General features: G+C 42.1%; 1 protein-coding gene across 3 annotated transcripts in view; it reads right to left on the bottom strand.

Moving 5' to 3' along the window:
* Positions 1 to 17792, bottom strand: part of LOC114873768 — an 81346-nt gene extending 63554 nt beyond the window's left edge. The window contains exons 1-2 of one of the 3 annotated variants that reach the window (XM_029182425.2): positions 17163 to 17792; positions 10906 to 11261 (exon numbers count right to left, since the gene is read on the bottom strand). In XM_029182425.2, coding sequence (XP_029038258.2) covers positions 10906 to 11068 — 163 coding nt within the window. In that variant the 5' untranslated portion in view covers positions 11069 to 11261; positions 17163 to 17792. The other 2 variants (XM_029182423.2, XM_029182424.2) reach the window with 2 other exon arrangements.
* Between the last annotated feature and the right edge of the window lie 1183 nt (positions 17793 to 18975).

Genomic DNA, 18975 nt, shown 5'->3' with positions numbered 1-18975 from the left:
GTAATTTAAGGGCTTCGTAAATGAACCAGCTAAAGATAGTAGGTACTACATAATAGAAAGTATTCAGAGTGTACGATTAATGAAAATTTATTTAGCAATAAAATTGGTTAATATCAAGCCATTAGGTTTTTGTGATTCGTAAAGGATGAACTTTAGCGATCGTCGAATATTGTGTTACGTTAAGAGGGAAGTTGTTGGCGGATTACGAAAATCAGGAATAACGAGTTAAGGCTATGCCAAGAAACTAACGCGTTACTCGGCAATCTTGCCCGCTCATTCTCCCTCGTATTAACCTTCGCGGTAAATCGTTCAGGCATTAACTGTCATTTTTAACGCTCGCGCGGCAGTAATTTCCGACGAGCCCGCTTCCATCTAATTGCCGCGCGATTATAGTCGCGCTAAGGATGGAAAGGAGCAATTATCATTCATTCAATCTGACACTATCAATCTATTAAGAAGCTACTAATGTTGCCCGAATTTCAGCTACGGGTCTGTTCAAACGATAATCGTTAGGTCCAATTAACTCCACAGTAGATCGGAGCGCGGACAAAAAGATGCGCCGAGAAAAAGACACGCGAAAAGAACTGGAACTCATTCCTCGCGTCCGCAGGGCTGCTTATTAACGACAAAAAGAAAAAACGAAACGGAAACTCGCGAAGAAATCATTTTATTAAGAGAACTACGGAATATGCTGGGTGTCCCACAAATGATGATTCGTTTAAGTCGTGAAATTATAATAATTGCAAATAAACGTGGCAATGAAATAGGTCGAGTGTTTGCAATCACGGAAACTTGAAATGAAAAATTCAATTGAAATTGTGAAATGAATTTGATATATCAAATTTTTAATTGAATTATGTTACATACTTTTGAACGCCCTGTATAATGACGCACCCTTTTTTCCAGGTAGCTGGCAAAAACCGTAGACGCGGCAGCTTCGTTTAAATCATCGCGTTTTAACGAACGAATTAGGGGATTGCAGAATTTTAATTGGACGGCCGAAAAACAGCGTCCATTAGTAGACGAGAATATAAGAAGCACGACTGGCTGGTTTCTATCGTCGATAATGATAAAATAAAAAAAAAAAATAAAAAATTCCACGACGAGCAGTCGCATTATTGGATTTGTAAATTAGCAATTTATGTTAAGCAGACCGGCCTGCTCGTTAGCGGTTAATCGCCATGTTTAATCAGCGGCTAGTAGCCGCCACTAAAATGTATTTACAAAATAACTGGTCTGACAAAAAAATCTATATTCTATTCACAAATTATAAGTAAATTCTGCACATTTATTTACTTTTGCATATTTACCAATCAGCAATTCTTTTCAGACGTCTATTTATAGACTGTAAAGAAATTCATTTATGATAATTGAAATTACTCAAAGCCTTTTTTAAGGAGCATTGTTTAGCAAATGTGAGATAGTAAAATTGTTGCCGGGGCCATTTTCCCATGCCAGACTCTACCACGACGATTCGTTCCGGTTCGAAAATTGAAATTCCATCAAAGTGATTCAATAAAAGATAAAGCACGTCTAATTTAATCCACACTTCGTATCACGTGTTGCGTGTATAACGCAAGCGAGGCCAATCATTCGATGCTCTCAACAAATATCATGTACCAGTGACCTTTCCATAATCGTGCACCTCCAACAGTTGATGCACGTTTCTCGGTAGAAGTTAATTGACGCGCTAACGACGAGATCACTTTTACAAGATCCACGGTACGTGGGCTGGTAATCGAAGAAAATTCATATTTTCATATACGGTATGTTATAGAAGTATTTGTGCCATCTTAATTAATGATTGATTACGCGTGGTACCAGCTTCGTAACGTGATCACGATTTTGTTTTGATAAATTACACGAATGCTACGATTCAACCAGAACGAGTGCGTACCATTTACCAAGACGCAAATTAACCGTAATTAGAGGAACGTATCCGGTGATGAAAGGTAAATGAGCAACGATCCCGCGGGTGAGACTGTTGACGGATTTACAACGTCATTGTCGCGGATCCGCGAGTTGGTGCTGCTATGCGAAACCTCGTCGAGGAGCATCTTGTCGAGGTCATCGACGAGGACCCCGGGAACGAGGTCACGTCGGGATTAGTGTTCCTGTTCGCCTACTAAACTAGCGTACCACTTCTATTCTGCCTACAATGCAGCATTGCATTTCCATCGAGCGCGTTTCTCGTGGGAAATCATTGTTTAATTCCAAACTAAATCTTCATCAGAATTGTCTTTACCATTTTTTCTCTATTAAACTTTTCACTTAGGTTAATTCCTTTTAAATAAAGGATACTAATAATTAGTAGGTAAATAATTCCAGGTTGCGAGTATTTGAACATTCGACAGATGTTTGACTGTAATACAGGAAATAGCTACCAGTTAGATGGATTCTTAATAGGCCCAAAACTATCAAGAAAGGTATGTATATTAACGAGAAATATAGGAAAAATAAAGGAGAAGGCTTACTAAAAGTATACATAAACTAACATGGAACGATATCTTCATTGATACAATTTGAATTCTGATTACATCTAGAACTATTAACGAAAGGGGTACAGCTATAAACGAGAGATCGCATTAAAAAAATACAGGTACTAATTAACTAATTTTTCGCCAAGTATCCGAGAAATCCACTCGAATATTGACTCTAATGCCATCAATCCTTATTTTTGCCGGGTTCAAATTGTTCCGGAGATACCAAATAGTGCTTCTTATAGCTTTAATAAGCCGTCAGAGGGAAAGTTAACCGATATGGAGTTCGTACTGATTGCTCATTAAAGATATCGTAGAAATGAGTTGGAACTCGGAAATGGTTGCTTTTAAGAGTCATTTTGACCAACACTTTTCTGTTTATCTCGATAAGTGCTATACCTGTGCGAACCAACGAGAAACCGTAAAGGTTGATCGTTTCAAGCTTTTAAATGTTGTTGGTGAACGATCATTATTTCGTTATTATTCTAACATCGGTATTATCGAACTGAACGAATCTAGTTCTCACATTCCTTATTTTTTGATTAACGATATCTATCGTCCAAAGGAAAAACGAAGGGAAAACCTTGAAAACAATCAACATTCCTCCTTACTTTACTATATTCCTCGTAGTACTGACAGGTTCTGTAAAAAGTAGTTCGGTCGGATCGAGGTTAAATAACGCTAGAACCAGTAATACTAGACGACTGGAGCGAGAGAAATCAATAGGGCGCGAGGTATTCTCGCGGATCGCAAGATTAATTATCACCAGGATACTCTGGCTGGATAGATGTTCGAGGAACACGATTCGTGTTCGCTGGATGCACATTGTGCCACGAGTATATCGAAGGAAATAAGAGAACATTAGAATATTGTGCACGTATGGTAGAGAGGGTAATTGATGGGTCGAGAGGTGATCGTTCCTTACAGGATGGGTTATCATCGAAGCCGGTATAGTGGCTTTCAACAATCTTTACGATTACTTTTTACGATCGACAATTAATTGATAAGGAACGATACGAAGAAATCGCGAGAAATGAATTACTTGGAATTTCAATAATTATGAGTCGTGAATGCGAAACGGTACAACAGCGGTACGTTTTCGAGCAATATAAAGGCACAGTGATTCGGTAATAGGCCGCGCGGGTTCGTATATACCGGATTATACGAGCAGGCGGGTTTTAAGGGCCCGACATTCTCACGAATCGTTATCTTTCGAAGGTTCCAACGTCTCGGCGTGCACTGTCACTTTTCTCACGAGTGACGATGTCGGCGAACAATTACTAGGAACGCGATACAGGTATCAATACCGTTGACAGGTCAAATTGACCCTTTCAAACTGTGCGCAGTTTCAAAGGGTGAGCTCCATCGAGCTAAAAATTCACAGAGGTAAGGGTAATCGTGCGTTCGCACCGCCCAATTCTTTTCTAATAGGTCCGCTGCGCGAAGAAATAAGCGAACGAAACCAAATGCGGCAAAGTAAGACAGGGATATCGAATATCGCTGTGCCCCATTCTGTCGTATTTCGTTTCGTTCGCGTATTTCGTCACACAGCGGACCTATTAGAAAAGAATTGGGCGGTGCAAATGTACGATTACCCTTACCCTTTACTCAGGAAGTAAGGTTTATTTAAACAAGGCCTATATCTACTTCGACTTGAAAAAGAAAACGATACAAGAGAATCAGCCAGCATTCGAGCTCAATTAAAGTACCCTGCAATTTCACTCTGACGTTTCACCGTATCGAGACGTAAAGAGGGGAAAGAGGAAGCTGAACGAAAGAACGAGCATGAAGCTTGACAGCAGGTGGTTCGAGGATCCAGCGAGTGTTCGACGAGACATGGAAGGGATACAGGATGGTATAAAAGAGGGAAGAATTGCCGGAAGTGCAAGTGGCGTGTTGCCGTGGTAGGTCAAAGATCGCGAAGCGGTGCTGACCCACTGCTTCGAGGGCTGTAAAACGCTGTTAAAACGCTTTTACTCGCTCGAACGACGGTACGGATCATCGCGCGAACCGAAGCAACGGTAATTTTACCGACGATCACGAGCATAAATTAATATCGCGGGTATATCTGATCGTTACCGCGAGCCCGGTCACGTATGAATTTAACCCCTCCGATCAGATCCGATCGATAACTGTTACGATAAGTATGAATATAAATTGCCAAGCACCGATCTATCGATCCGTCGATCGAGCTATCCGTTTTATTATAATAAAGAGATGGATGCATCTTCGAAAATGGCCAGAAAGTCTCATCACGCTTAACGGTGTTCGATATAATGCCCTTAAAGTATGCGGTTCTGGTTTTTCTTTTTCTTCACGAAGAGAACTCTTTTACTAAATTTATTTACGCAAATGTGCGAACCGTAAACTGCTATTTCCTCGCGCGAATGACGTTCGAAAGCAGTCAGGTCCGTTTTACCAGACGCGTATCTACGATTATTTTTTCCATAACTTATCGCCGTTGAATACCTGCTTCTCGATCGTGCAAAGCGATTTCTTTTCTCGTTCGATCGATTTCAATCGCGAACGAGAGACAGGGCCGCTTAAAAACAGAAAGCTGTATGATTAAATGACGTCCTTGCGGTCCGTAAGGCTGACACGCGAGAAATAACGCCCGAACGCGTTCTTACACGCACTGTACCCGACCGACCGATCCGGATAATCAGGCACGTAGCTCAGGTAAAAAACTAATCAACTTTGATTTACGGTTTGAACGATTGTTTTCTAGCAGGAGATAGAAAACGTGTCGTTACGCTGACTGTGTCGCGCTTGCAAAATAACTTGACTCAATCTTAAATACGCACACCGGCATATTTTTCCCATCAAAATGATCTTATACGGGAAACTACCCAAGTGTTACACTCACTTATTAATGAAACTTTGCCAGCTTGTAGAGCTCGTCGAGCTGAACACGCCTATACCTCGTTTTGTTTAGTTTAGAATTATATAGAATTTTAGTTATTCAAAAAGAGACAAATTATCATTAAAAAAAAAAAATGGGAACCAAGGATTTGAACCGTGGATCTCTAGATTGCGAGTTGTATGTGTGAGTTTGTCATACTTCAGAATGTAAGGAGTAACTAATTGTAATTGTTAATATCTTTTAAACAATTAGTCGTCTGCCCCCGAAAGGGTGTATAGGCGTGTTCAGCTCGACGAGCTCTACAAGCTGGCAAAGTTTCATTAATAAGTGAGTGTAACACTTGGGTAGTTCCCTTGTTAGATTTTTTATTTATTTTTATACTGTAAACGCGCATTGAAAAAAGAAGTAGAAAACCAGTGGTAAGTTGGCTGGTCAGTAACCCAATTTGGACGACATAAATCATCACCGAAATAGCGATTATGTAATCATAAATCGTGCATCGATTCGCGCACTTTCGTTGCGATAAATACAATGCTCGCGCGATAAATCCTAACGAAAGCATAGACGGCGGGCAGAGCCAAGTGATAAATTGACCGGTAACGCAACTTCGAAATGCGATCCGAACGAAAAGCGCTCCATCGAGGAGACCGTGTTGAGGTTCGGGCAAAAATTATTTTAGATACGAAAGGAACAATAAAATTGCGTTACAAATTCATTATTTCTATTTTAAAAATGATCTATGAAAAGTAACTTCTATTAATATCTATTAGAAATTTTACTCGTGAAAAGCGATCGCTAATTCTACCCTTATAATTCGTTTTATTCGCACCCTTTTATTTTTCCTTCGCAACAACCCTCTTAATCCCTCATTGTAGCTCTTTACACGAGCGAAGTGAAGCGATTTTCGCGCGACCTCCACGTTCTCCGCTCAGACGATACCGGTCCATTAGATACTCGCCACTTCCTCGTTTCAGCTGATCGCGGTCTACCTTAAGACCCTTTAGCACGCAACCAAGGATGCCGATCGAAGCGGATCAGCCATGAAACAATGTGGCCAGAGGAAGAAAAAGAAATTACCGATCGATCGGTCGAAGGTAACAGAGAAATCGAATCGAAGATAAATTGCAAAGGGATGATGTTACTGTGCACGTTGAAATACGGAACGTGATCGACGAAAACAATTGTCCAAAAATTGACATTTCAAAATGAACAGTGTTGAAAATAACGAAGGAAATATTTTTCCAACCAGTCTTCTTAATTTCATTTCGAATAAAATTCATCCAACTCTGGTTTACATCCGAGGAAAATGCATAAAAGCGAACGCGCGAGAGCCTTAAAGCCGAGACAGCCTAGTAAAGCTGGCAAGAATGGAATTTCTTTTCCTTCGAAATCGTCCGAAGCGTCGAGGGAACAGAAATGGCCACCGTTTATTCGATACGCGATCTTACGGGTTGTCGACCAACGATATCGCGCCGTTTCGTTCTACAAGTACTTACTTCCTCGTGCCTTCTTCACACTCATCATTCGACCAGTTCTCTCTATGAAAACGCGACGTTTCACTTCGTCCCGGCAATTTAAATATAAACGCCGATGCATACTGACAAGCATACGATATTTATATTACGATCTCCCGGAGAAAGTACGCCTCCCGCCTGATACGTTTCCATGAAACTTAAATAAATTTACTACGATTGAGCTGTATCGTTTTGCAATTTCCTATACAGCGAGGGCAGATGAGAAATAGAAAATAATCGAAAGTGGGTATCGATAACAATGAAAGAATCGAATCGATCGGCGAGGTCGGAAAGTTGAATTACCCAACACCTGTCGAAACAATCTCCATTCAGCATTCATTAGGAAGATAAGCAACATTCCGACACGGTCTCAGGAGCATATTACACCCCGTTATGCGAAGCAGCGGCAGGTTTAAGGCCGATCCCTGGCGAAGCACGCGACGATCCAGGAAACGCCGGCAGGCGGGATAATGCGGACGATACAAGGGGCCCTTAACAAGCTTGGACGAGGTGCATGCACGAACGCAATGCTGCACCGGCCAACTAGGCTGACTCCTTAGGACCGCCCGCATTGACGACGCCGGAGGAACGGCGAGCATCGGCCACGGACCGAGACAGAAGGAAGAAAGGGAAAGAGAAAGGGAGAGGGCTCTAGGGAACGTACACCTCGTGCCGGGATAATAAGAAATACGGTGCAGCCACTAATGCACCGCTCTATGATGCAGACTTTTTACCCTCCTACAAAGTCGCTTCTTAAAGGGATACCGAGCCACCTCTTTACCTTCTTCTGACAATAGCGCACTCTGGTTCCGGGCGTAAATACTCGTCCTAAGAGGCTTAAAGTGCCTGCGCATCCTGCGCACGTTTTATTATTTATTTATTAAAATTATACGGAATGAACTGTTTTTACAAGGTGTAATACTAATTTTTTTTTCTTGAAAAATTAAAGAAAATTAAAAAAGAAAAATACAGATGATTTACCGGATAGTTTGAGAAATGAAGGATTAGGAATCGGGGTTAATTAGAAGCAAACAAACGTAACCTTGAACGATATAATTAAAAGCACGCGAGAATGATGGTAAGAATTACGAGATGTAAGAAAAGTGAGAGTGGTCTGGAGCTTTCTATCCTTGTGAATCTTGCCAGACTAACATGGTAAACTTTGAAATCGCATTCCACCGGTCCGACTCACAATTAAATCCGTGGCATTTAAGATTCTACCTTGATAACGTTCAACATCGTCCGTCTCGTAACTTTGGCCGGTCTTAGCGGAGATTCTCGGTTGTCTCGGGATTCTCAGCATCGTTCATTCAGAAAGAGGAAGAACTCGGACACGGAGGACGGACGAGTCGATGCGTGACCGTGCATAACGATTCCCCCCCGAGATCTCTCGTAACAGAGTTATTCACGACGGCTTCGGGTTTACCGAGAAAGGGGAATCTTTATCATTTTTTGAATTCTTCATTCCTATCGTCCTACCTTGAACTGATACCTTAACTGATTCTAGCGCAATTTGCGTTGACCGACTACAGATAGGTCGGCTCGACAGATTAACACGTTCGAGCCCGAAGCAACAGGTGTAGATCAGCCGAGATAAGATCGGCGCTGATTGATGTCCCGACGCTCATTAACGCGCGTTATTCCTGATCACCGGGGAGTTAATTGGTGTCGATTTTGTCCGGCAATCGAATCTCGTGGATACAGGTAAATTTATTGAATCAGCCTTGAACGTGTTAACCGGTAAGTATTTTAAACAATCCGAGAAAAATCCGTCAAGAATAGAAAAGATGAAAAATTGAACGAGATCGAAGAATCACAGACGCGCGTAATAAAGAACCGCAGAATATTATGTTCCGAGAAGACGCGGGGTGATCGGAGTCAATGCGAAGAGAAGACGATATTCAATTTGCCCGGGTTAGTCTCGGCTCGTAAGATTCAAAGGAGTAATTCAACCAGCTCAAAGGCGAGAAATTCGGAGTAAGATGCCGACCGGTCGGTTAACTAACGTGTCGTTAAGTCGGATCCCGACCCGATGACTGATTAACGAATTTAATTACGCGAGCACGCTCGATTATCCCGATTTCAAAGTAATTTCCTCCCGACGTAAGTTCCTTTCTTTCTTTCTCTCTCGTTTTGTTGTGCCGTTTTTTTTCTTCTTTTTTTTTGCCAACCGTTCACGCGGTGAGATCATGACACAGAGGAAGGAGCAAAAAGTGAATGGGTGATGAGGTCGTTGACCACCCATTTGCGATGTTGACATTCGACCTTGACAATCTCCCTCGGCTCGATAGCGAAGAAAATCGACGGCCTCGCGTCAATGGACACCGATGGAGAAGTCTCGCCGGCTACCTCGACGAACATTATCGGAGAAGAATGTCTTACGATGCCATTTTACCCAAGGGAACAGTGATCGACGCTCTTACCAGAAAATTAGCAAAGGGCCATAGAAAATTGGATTGTACATTTGAGAAATAAAAATTCTACCCGGAAATAACGTTGAATTGTCTAATACAAATTACCATCCTTCTGCCTGTGAATCGGTCAAAGTTTTCACTTTCTCACGCAATGCTCGTTTAATTAACGAGCAGCGTGTTTGTGGCTTCTGCTGAAATGATAGAAATGAAATTATAAAATCGCGTTAATTAAATGAAAGCTGTTCGCAGATCGGGCGTAGCGTGCAAGGGAACAGAAAAATCCGAATTGTCAGGATCTTACGTGTTCCCCTGTTAGTCCGACATGCTCGACACGTGCGTTAAGGGATGATACGCTAAGCAAACCACCGTAATTACGATGGAACACATATACATAGCCTGTTCGAATACCGTGTGGATCCTTGTCAACGATCCACGCAACACGTTTAGGAAGGAAAACAGAGGGGAGATAATTAATTGTAATTAATAATTAAGCTGATGGTAAAAGAGGAAATTGAGTCCAGCGCGCACACACCAATGCCATATTACGAGCCCACATATCATAATTATAAAAAATAGCACGAGACAAAATGACTGATCGAAAATCCAACAAATTTGAAAAGTGATACAATTTTGAAATTTTCTTTTTGTTAGGTAATTACCGGATGAAAAATTCAGATAAATACAAGCCTGTGAATTTCGCGATTTTCACCCCATTTGCCCGAAAATGGGGTGTACATTTGAATCTTTATTTCCGGAACTATTTATCATATTATGCAAAATTGTTTTGTTTATTTTAATCAAGAAAAAATAAATTTTTATTCCACAAAAGAATTTGAACTAATCATACGGTAAGTATCCACGAAAAAATTATTGTTACGCGATCAGCAGATTTATTAACAGACCACAATTAATGGCATTACTGAGACATTATTAATGATTACACACAAGGGGAGAAGATCGATCGGATCGATCGCACAGCGCAACGATTATTCGTGCCGTTAGTCAGCGGCAGGGTCTTGATTAAATGTGTTATACATTGATATCGAGAGCTCGAGCTTGGAACAGTTAGGATATAATAAATAAAGCGGAACACGTTCCGTGCTGACATAACGTAGCTTGACTTTTCGCTTTCGCTACCTACAGATCTTTTGCTCTTTTGTTTGAAATTAGCCACGTAAAATATTTGACAAAGAATAGAGAGAGCCAGTTCTCGTGTTATGCTTGGAGTGAAAATGGCGACCTCGGGACGAGAGAAAATGCAAGATTATGAGAACGATTGCCAGGAGGACGTGTTGTTGCGTTTCAGAAAAAAAATACGGTCCGGTCTTAGAGCGATCTCTAGATTATGAAAATTATTTGTGTCGGGCCGCTAGTTTCGCGCTGAGAATCTCTCGCATAGTTGGTTCTCAGAAAAAGAGATCCAGATAATTTCTTTGTTAAACAAAAATGGGATATCGAAGCGTTAAAATTGTGTCACTTTAGGATCGGTTAAATGAAAGAAGGGAGAAGTGTGATAAAAAAATAATGAAAGTCAAGCAACGTTAAGCAGCTCGTAGCATGTCGCTCTACGAATTGGCCGCTATTTTTGATTCTTTTTTTTTTCTTTTTGATATGGTGTGATTGCCTGGACTCACCGATCCTCTTGACGTGGACGTCTCGATTGAAGGAGACGCTTCTCTCGGCGGGCTTCCACCCGGAAACGGAAGCCCCGGTCGAATCGGGGTGTAGTAAATGGTCGGTAGGAGGGTTGCAGGCTTCTCCCTCTCTTAAATAATCCGAGTGCTGAACTTCGAGCATCTTTCGCTTCCGATCATAACACACCTTGTAGCCGGAACCGTGCACGGATTCTTTTTTCTTTTTCTCTTTTTCTCTATCTTTTACCTTGCTAAACCCGCCAGCTAATTGCACCCCCGCCCACTAATCTCCCCTCTCCTTCCCTGTATTCGATCACACCGCTAGACCCGATCACCGACCTGTAAGCCAAGCAAAGCTGCGCTCTTAATATCATTTTCATCACCTCTCGTTGATCGAGATTTATGATCTGTCCGCGTAACGTCCTTTCTTACGTGACTATCGTAAAATTCTTTCCCGTTTTTTCACTTCTGTATTTGCGAAAAAGCTCGTTCCAAGCGGCCGTACGTACGATATGTACACGCGAGAGAACAGTACCTACGTCTCTACGATTGCGGTCGTCCTTATTGCGGTTAGAGAAATCGATTCTATCGGCGATTTAGTGTCGAACTAGGATAGTGCCAGTTGCGGTCGTAAGTAAAAGTACCGGTCGCATTGTTAGGGCTTCCTTTCACATTTTGCTGGACAGTGAGACAGCAATTCCGCGGAAAGAATGTTTCAAGAACTATTCTGGTTCCAGCAGGCCGGTCACCGATGACCGATACCGGACTTCTTGCTCGTTTATCATCGTTTCGAGGAAGCAATTTCCTCGCCGTTGCTTGCTGCTGGAGGAAATTACGAATATCACGGATTCTTCTTTGCTTCGTCGAAATTTTACTTTTCCAAAACTCGTCATCCAAATAATGTAATTGGTAAAAAAGACTCTTCGCCCTTAGCGATGATTTGATAAATTTTTTTTTAATATCGCCATTTTGTAAAGGAAACAAACGCGGCTCTATTCAAAACAGCTTCTCGATAGACAGCACTATCCTGTTCGAATCTGATGTCTAATTGCCAGTCAGTTCGCTTTTCTTTTAACCGCAACAGGAAAGACTCGTCGATGAGGTTGTTTTCGAGTGCACCGACGATAATCATGATAAATACAACGGGGTGATAATGGTCTCCATTGCCATCATGCAACCTGATGAGATACTCGAGATACGTGCAAATGGACTATTGACAGTTGCGAGGATGACGATGACTGTGCGTTATAGTAACAATGACTTCGCGATCGTGCGATAAGCTACTATGTACGTTCTTGTTTTACCCCATCTTTCGTTAAGCATCGTGCAAAGCTTGGAATGTTCAATTTTTTTTTAACAGATACCTTGCAAAAATTCGTCAAATAAAAAGATGACAATTTTCTTTTTTCTCTAAATTCATCATACGAAAGACTAAGTCTGAGAAATCATCGAACCGAGGTAAACGTTATTCCTGGAAGATCCATGAATCCGTAATTGCGAGTCAACCGGTCGCGAGAACTCGTGGCGCGAACTCGTTAGAGCCGAGCCAAGTATCGATAAAAACAGCTCTAAAAATATCGCTGATGTCGCACCGCTGTCCGGCATTCCGTTTAATGAGATACGCAATTGACTTCCGACTATCAAGCAGAGATACAACCTTGCGACTCTGCCTGTTCGAGAGTATCAGAGCCTCGGTTTTCAACGTCGCGTCATTTCGAATTCAGCTCGGGTTTTCGACTATCCGCGATGAATCTTACTCTCGCCCTTGGAACGGCCAGAGGTGACCTCGTCCTCTCTCTGTTTCCCATCTCTCAAGGCCATCTAATCGTGACACGTCCGCGATTCGAGGATGCAGCAAGGGTTAGGCCCGTCGCTCAACGACTTTATTAGACCCTCACGGAAGGGACAGAGGCTCGTATGCCAGTCTCAAATGAGACAATTCGCATGACCGCGATCACCGGATTAAGATACTCCCAGGTGAAGCGATGCTCGCCATATTTGGCGAACGAGATACTCCGCGAGGGCGGTGCTGCTCTTGCCTTCTGATCGGCTAGCTCATCCACGCACCGGATCACAGTGTTCCTCTCATTCTCGTATAATCAGCAATCGCTTCGAATATATCTGTACATATACACACGGGTAATAACTTTGTTCACCTGAACTATTTCCGTTATCTATGTCGATATCTCCACTAGCGGTTCTCAACGTTGGATACACCATGAAATCTCTGAAGCTAAGCTACCATCAGGGTACCCCAAGTTTTAGTTAAAATAATTTTCATTTCTTAAGAGATCGAGAATATTGTACAACGAATGGATGGCAACTTCTTTCGATAATACTCCGAAGAACAAAACGACAATAATTAGCGACCGAAGCTGTTGTTCAAGTATTCTATAAAGACGTTCGTTCCTTCGGAGCTACCGTCGATGAATATCCATCGTGTTGCAACGAAGTGATAATAATTTCGAAATACCATTCGGTACGGAGGAAAATAAGCAGAAATGGTTGCAATAAAATTGCATTAATGGAATGTAGTACGATATGATCCTGTAACGTTGTTCGCGCAGCACCTCGCCGCGATAAAGAGTCACTTGTCCCCGGTAAATATTTACCACCTTTCTCGGTCTGTTTTATTGTTCTCCTACTGCGGTGGCCCGTCCATTCAATGATTCAATGATAAAATCAAAGGTCCGCGCCTGGAGCAACAGGGTACAGCATCGCGTCGGCCGGTTCTTCAATATCGTCGAGGAAAAATGACGAGCAGTCGGTGCAAGAGGATGGTCAACGTACGGTCGATGACTCGTTTTCGCACGTTCGAACAGTTGGTGCCAAGAGTGTATCTCTTCGCCGGAGTAAATTGATGGTACTTGTACCTCTATCCTTTCTTTTTCTTCTTTTTTTTTCCTTTCTTTAGCTTGTTATTTCTTTCGGAGCGAATCGAGCTGCGTTTTACAGTCAATATCGAAGCTGCCCAATAAATTTACGTAAACGCCGTAACTGTTGTTGAAAAACGCTCGTTAACGATCAGCACCGACGAAAACACGTCGTTAGGAAGAAGGCGCATCATGGGATTCGGTGTTCCGATCGAGGCCGTCCGGATAGCCTGAAATGACTCTCCGTGATTGCAACGCGGATGTTTATGAAGATGATCTCGTTTGAAATCGTCAGTTTAATGCGATCAATTTGAAAAAAAATCGAACGGGATCGTGCAATCATAGACGCGTGGACGTTTAACGAGTGAAAATGCTGTGAAATGAAACGAACGATTAAGGAAATTTATGAGAACAATTTCGAGGTTTAATGGATTATTCACCGCATCACTCGTATAGAGTGTTGTGTAAGTGAAATAAGATGATTCCTTAGTGAAAATTCAGATGAAAACGTTGAACGAGATCTTTTCGCACGATAAACAGACTATCCGGATAAGGGTTGAACAGCTGTTGTACCGAAGCTTCGAATCGATCGGTCAAAGTCGACCGCTTTCGAAGATTTCTTGGGCGGCTCAGCGTGTTCCACTGACACACTTCGGCCACGTCAAGGTCGTATATTTGGTCCGCCGAATATATTCGCGAGGCGACCATTTTTTTCTTTTCTTTTCTTTTCTTCCCGTCCATTCGAACAAATCGTCGTTTCAGGGGCTGACGCGTCGCGACGGATCTCTGCCGGCAATGAAAGAGACGATTCGGTCACGGCTGAGCCGCAGGGATTCGCACGTCAGGCGGAGAAGGCGCGATCTTCATTCCGCGAGCCTTGCTGCGAGCGGACAGGCGAAACAAAAGATCGAGCAGAAGAAAGAGAGGAAAGAGAAGAAAAGGATTGAGTTGTTCATAAGCCTTGCCTTGCCGACGTCTATTTCTGGACTTAACGAGGGACGCGTCGAGAAGGACGCTAAAACAGGACGACGGCACCTCGTAATTGTGTCAAACTCCACGTGGCCTTTTATTGCCGGCCAAAACGAGACGGGAATTTTGTATGCAGATACCGCGACACCGCGAGTTAACCATTTGTCAAAAATATCGGACCATGTAATTCGATATGTTGCATCATAACCGAAGCGAATCCTAGAATATTTATCTTTCGTACCTTCTCTTTAATGTCGTCAATTTTGTGGACATTAAATTAAAAGTCGTCAATGTGAAAATTAAAAGTCGCGTTTATATATTGGATTGGTACCGACATAGGAAACTGATACCAAGTAAGTACTTAATATCAGTCGCTGCTGATGAACATTAAAATTGTAAATTGAATTTTTAATTAAATTTTTATCTTAATTTTTTTACTGTTATTTTATTGAACACTTAAATATTCAAGGTAAGGTAACGATAAAAATGAGCTAACGAATGGTAGTACCAGTTTGATTTCGATCTGTACTTATCTGTACGATCTTAACACATTCTGTTAATTGATATTTAGACAGAGTGTACTCGATTGAGATTTGCTGGTTTGCAAAAAGACGCATCGAATCTGGAGAAGGTGCAAATGGGATATTATTTCTCGGTTGAGCTTCGCAAGTCGTAAAAACAAGTTGAATCGTTGCAGAGTTGACGTAAGATTTAAATATAGTGTTTCTCCCCAAAATAAGGAAAAAGTTCAAATCAGACGAAAATACGATTATTCACCACTCTAAAACGATTTCGTGGAATGCATAAAATATTTTTGACAATTTGCAATCCTGATTCAATATTCTTTTTTTTTCGAATTTATTTACCGAGAATCCTTTATACCATCATAAAAACTTGTTACATTAATTCAAAAATCCTTCGGAATAAATTTTTGTATAATTAAGATACTATCTGAATAAAAGAAACCGCATCCTATATTTTTCCTTAATAGTCATCACACTGCAATGATAATTAAATATGCGTTGCATATTTGATAAATTGAGTGTTAGACGAATAAAATAAATTAATGTGAATTAATGATCCATTGGTTAACAATTTGATTGTCATGAGGGTGTCCACGATGACCAACGCATCAAATAATTAATAAAAAAAAAAAGGAGACAAACTTTGGTTAAAGTTATTTTAACCAAAATAATTGAAAAATTTAGAAAATTAAAATAATATGAAATACAAAATTGAATTCAAATTGGAGCTCTCTCCATGGTCCGCCATCCAAGCGGCTAATCATATAAAATATACTACTAACTATTGTGTCCGTCAAGGTGTTAATAATCAATGTCAATGCGTCGTATTACATATGTCCATTTTCACCGAGGTAGTCAACGCGTTAACGATGATATTGCTATTCCCTCTGTATTTCTAGTTTCCCTATCATCGAACCATCATCATGGCTCGAGAGTAAATCGCACGTGTCCGTTGAAAGTCGTTTCCCTTTCAATTGGAGTCTCTCTTTGACAAACAGAATGCACATATCAAGCCACTAAATTGTTCCATGATCGCGATAATTACGATGACCTCGTTACGAAAGTGATTTGTACCTTCGCATTAAAATAAATGAGGCGAAATATCGTTTTAATTATGTTAAATAGAATACGTTTCATCGACTTCAATGATCTTGATATATCTTAGAGAAATTAATTTTCTGAGTAATTTTATATTATACAAGTATAACATTAAAAGATATACGTAATAATACGTAATACGTTCTTTTTTAGTTTGAGCTTAGGAAAAGTCCAAGTGGAATTTTAATGGACATAAGAAGTGAGATGCTGCAGTTAGAATTTTTCATAATCCTTATATTAGTAAAAGAAGAAAAGTAAAATTATTCAAGATATCAACTTTGATAACATATGTCAAGATCATCGAAATCGATAAAATCTACTCCATTTCGTAGGAACATCAGAATCACGACTTACGGGGTAGGTTAGTTTTCCGTTCACTCTTTGAGGAAGAAAATTCTGCTATTTACGAGTAGAATATTGCACACTTTGGACTGTTAAGTGCAAACACACGATATTGGAGGTTTTATATAACACTAATCTATCGACGGTTACGCTGCACTACACTCCGGCCGGAATAGCACTGGTAGCCTTGATCGATTCTCGTTACTGCGTCGTAACAGTCGACGCGACGTATCGATCACGACCATCTTCTTCCTTCAAAGAGGAAACCTGTTAAAAGCGAATCTCCTCGAAGCGTGTCACAAGATGTTCCCACGGTTTCGCGTTGTCAACGAGTCAATTCACGATCGGAAAGGGACGACGGAACGTCAGTCAACGAGATTGACGCGTATTAGCAAACCGAAACGCGTGTAAGCCTCATAAAGTATCGGTCAAACTTCAGAATTCAATTTACCTTCACTGGCACAGTAGCATTCCGATCGGTAATGCCTCTGGTATACTCTCTGTTTAAGGATATCCCCCGTTTGTATCGGAGCGGCAAGAAGACAGAGGAGAAACTCGGCTCGTGGTTAAACCGAACAAAACACTCTCACGTACAGCAACTGTCACTGCCACCGGGGCAACCGGGTGTCTCGTCCCGTGGGACCGGCGAGACGAACACCTTGCGCCCGATCCTGATCCGATACGACGTCACCAGAACGATTATCATCGATCATCGATCGATCGATACTCGTTCCCGCGTTCTCGATTTTCTTCCTACCAAAAATCCCCAACAACTGTCTCGACTAATCTCTCCTCGAAGTCACTCTCGTCTAACGATTATTCACACACACCTTTTCCTTGGCTAACGAAGAAAGATCGTCCAATTACACGATGATATACCCCTCGACTTTTTGCCGATCCTAACTGTCACTTCGACCATTCATTCGCACCGCTTTACGTTGGTTAACTTATAAATTCCGCGGATCTGAACGCACTTTCTGCTGGGTACCACTCCGGCACGCACCGTTCTCCGCCGAGCGCCGAAGAACTAATAAAAGCTGGGGCCCAGCTTGAAACTGCGTAGGCCGCTTACTACTCCTTCCACCGCGGACCCGTCCTATCCCACCGGGCCCAAGCCCCGACAGAGAGACAGCCAGAGGAGAAGGCCCCGACGAACGGACGGACGGACGGACGGACGGACGCGGCACGGACGGATGGAGAGCCAGCGAGCGGACATACGCGGACGTTAACAGGTATACACGCGTCTCGAGGAGCACGCTGGTATGGTAGAGCCGGCGTTGATGCTGCTATTACTGCTCGCTGCTCCTGCTGGTACCATGTTGCTGCTCCTGCCTGCCGCTGGTGAACGTCACTCGGTCAAGGTCCCCCACCAAAAAGCTGCACAACTTGAAGGCATCCACGACGCCCCGGCGTACGATAGACGGAGAGAGTTGATTCGGTCCACGGACAACGCTATACTTGGCGCGAGTCTCCCGGTGCGAGGGTGGTAACGATCCCTTCTTCCACGTCGATTCGCTTCTACGACCTCTACACGGAGGTGGATGCGAAGGATGACTCGAACTGGGATGATGCGTTCTTGCTTCAGAATGAATCGTGAAAGGATTGAGACATCGAACGGTAGGTGATTCTATGGATCTGGGACCAACGATTTGTGGGTTTTAATGATCGTAGGATTGATTTCAATACCTTCATTAAATTCGTATTACCACACGATATTTTTGAAATTTTCAAATTGTCAATTCATTTTCTTAATCCCGTCTATTGGGATTCTTTCTTTAACATGGCGTAACATTGGAAGTACTATTTAAAGTATAATGACACGATAAGTGAAAACCAATTTCAGCCTCTTTCGATATCGTAAAGAGATCCTTAAGAGACGAGTCCTTGAAGAGACAAATCCTCCTTTCTTAATCGACGAATCGTTAAAAATCACTCGATCCTTTAATAATGTTATCAAGCAAGCATTATAAATCGCAGCAAGTGAAAGGGACACGCCCGATCTCAGGGTCCAGTATTCAGGATATGCGTGTCATCTTAATAAATACGGTTGCTAACACGAAAGTAAGCAAGCAGAGGGAGATCGCTAACTGGCCAACAGACACGCAGAAGCTATCTAAGAAGAGAAAATTGTGGATCGCGAAATATCAAGGGTGTTGCGGCTGAACAGACAGAGTACAATTATAGGGTGATTGAGGATCTGGCTCTTGTTTCTATTTTACTTGATTTCTGCGGGTAGTTAACTGGATCCAGCCAGACCAATCACA

Source organism: Osmia bicornis, chromosome 11, assembly GCF_907164935.1.
Source record: "Osmia bicornis bicornis chromosome 11, iOsmBic2.1, whole genome shotgun sequence".
NCBI lineage: Eukaryota > Metazoa > Arthropoda > Insecta > Hymenoptera > Megachilidae > Osmia > Osmia bicornis.
Note: the sequence above shows the minus strand (reverse complement) of the source record. Positions and strands in the feature narration are given on the sequence as shown.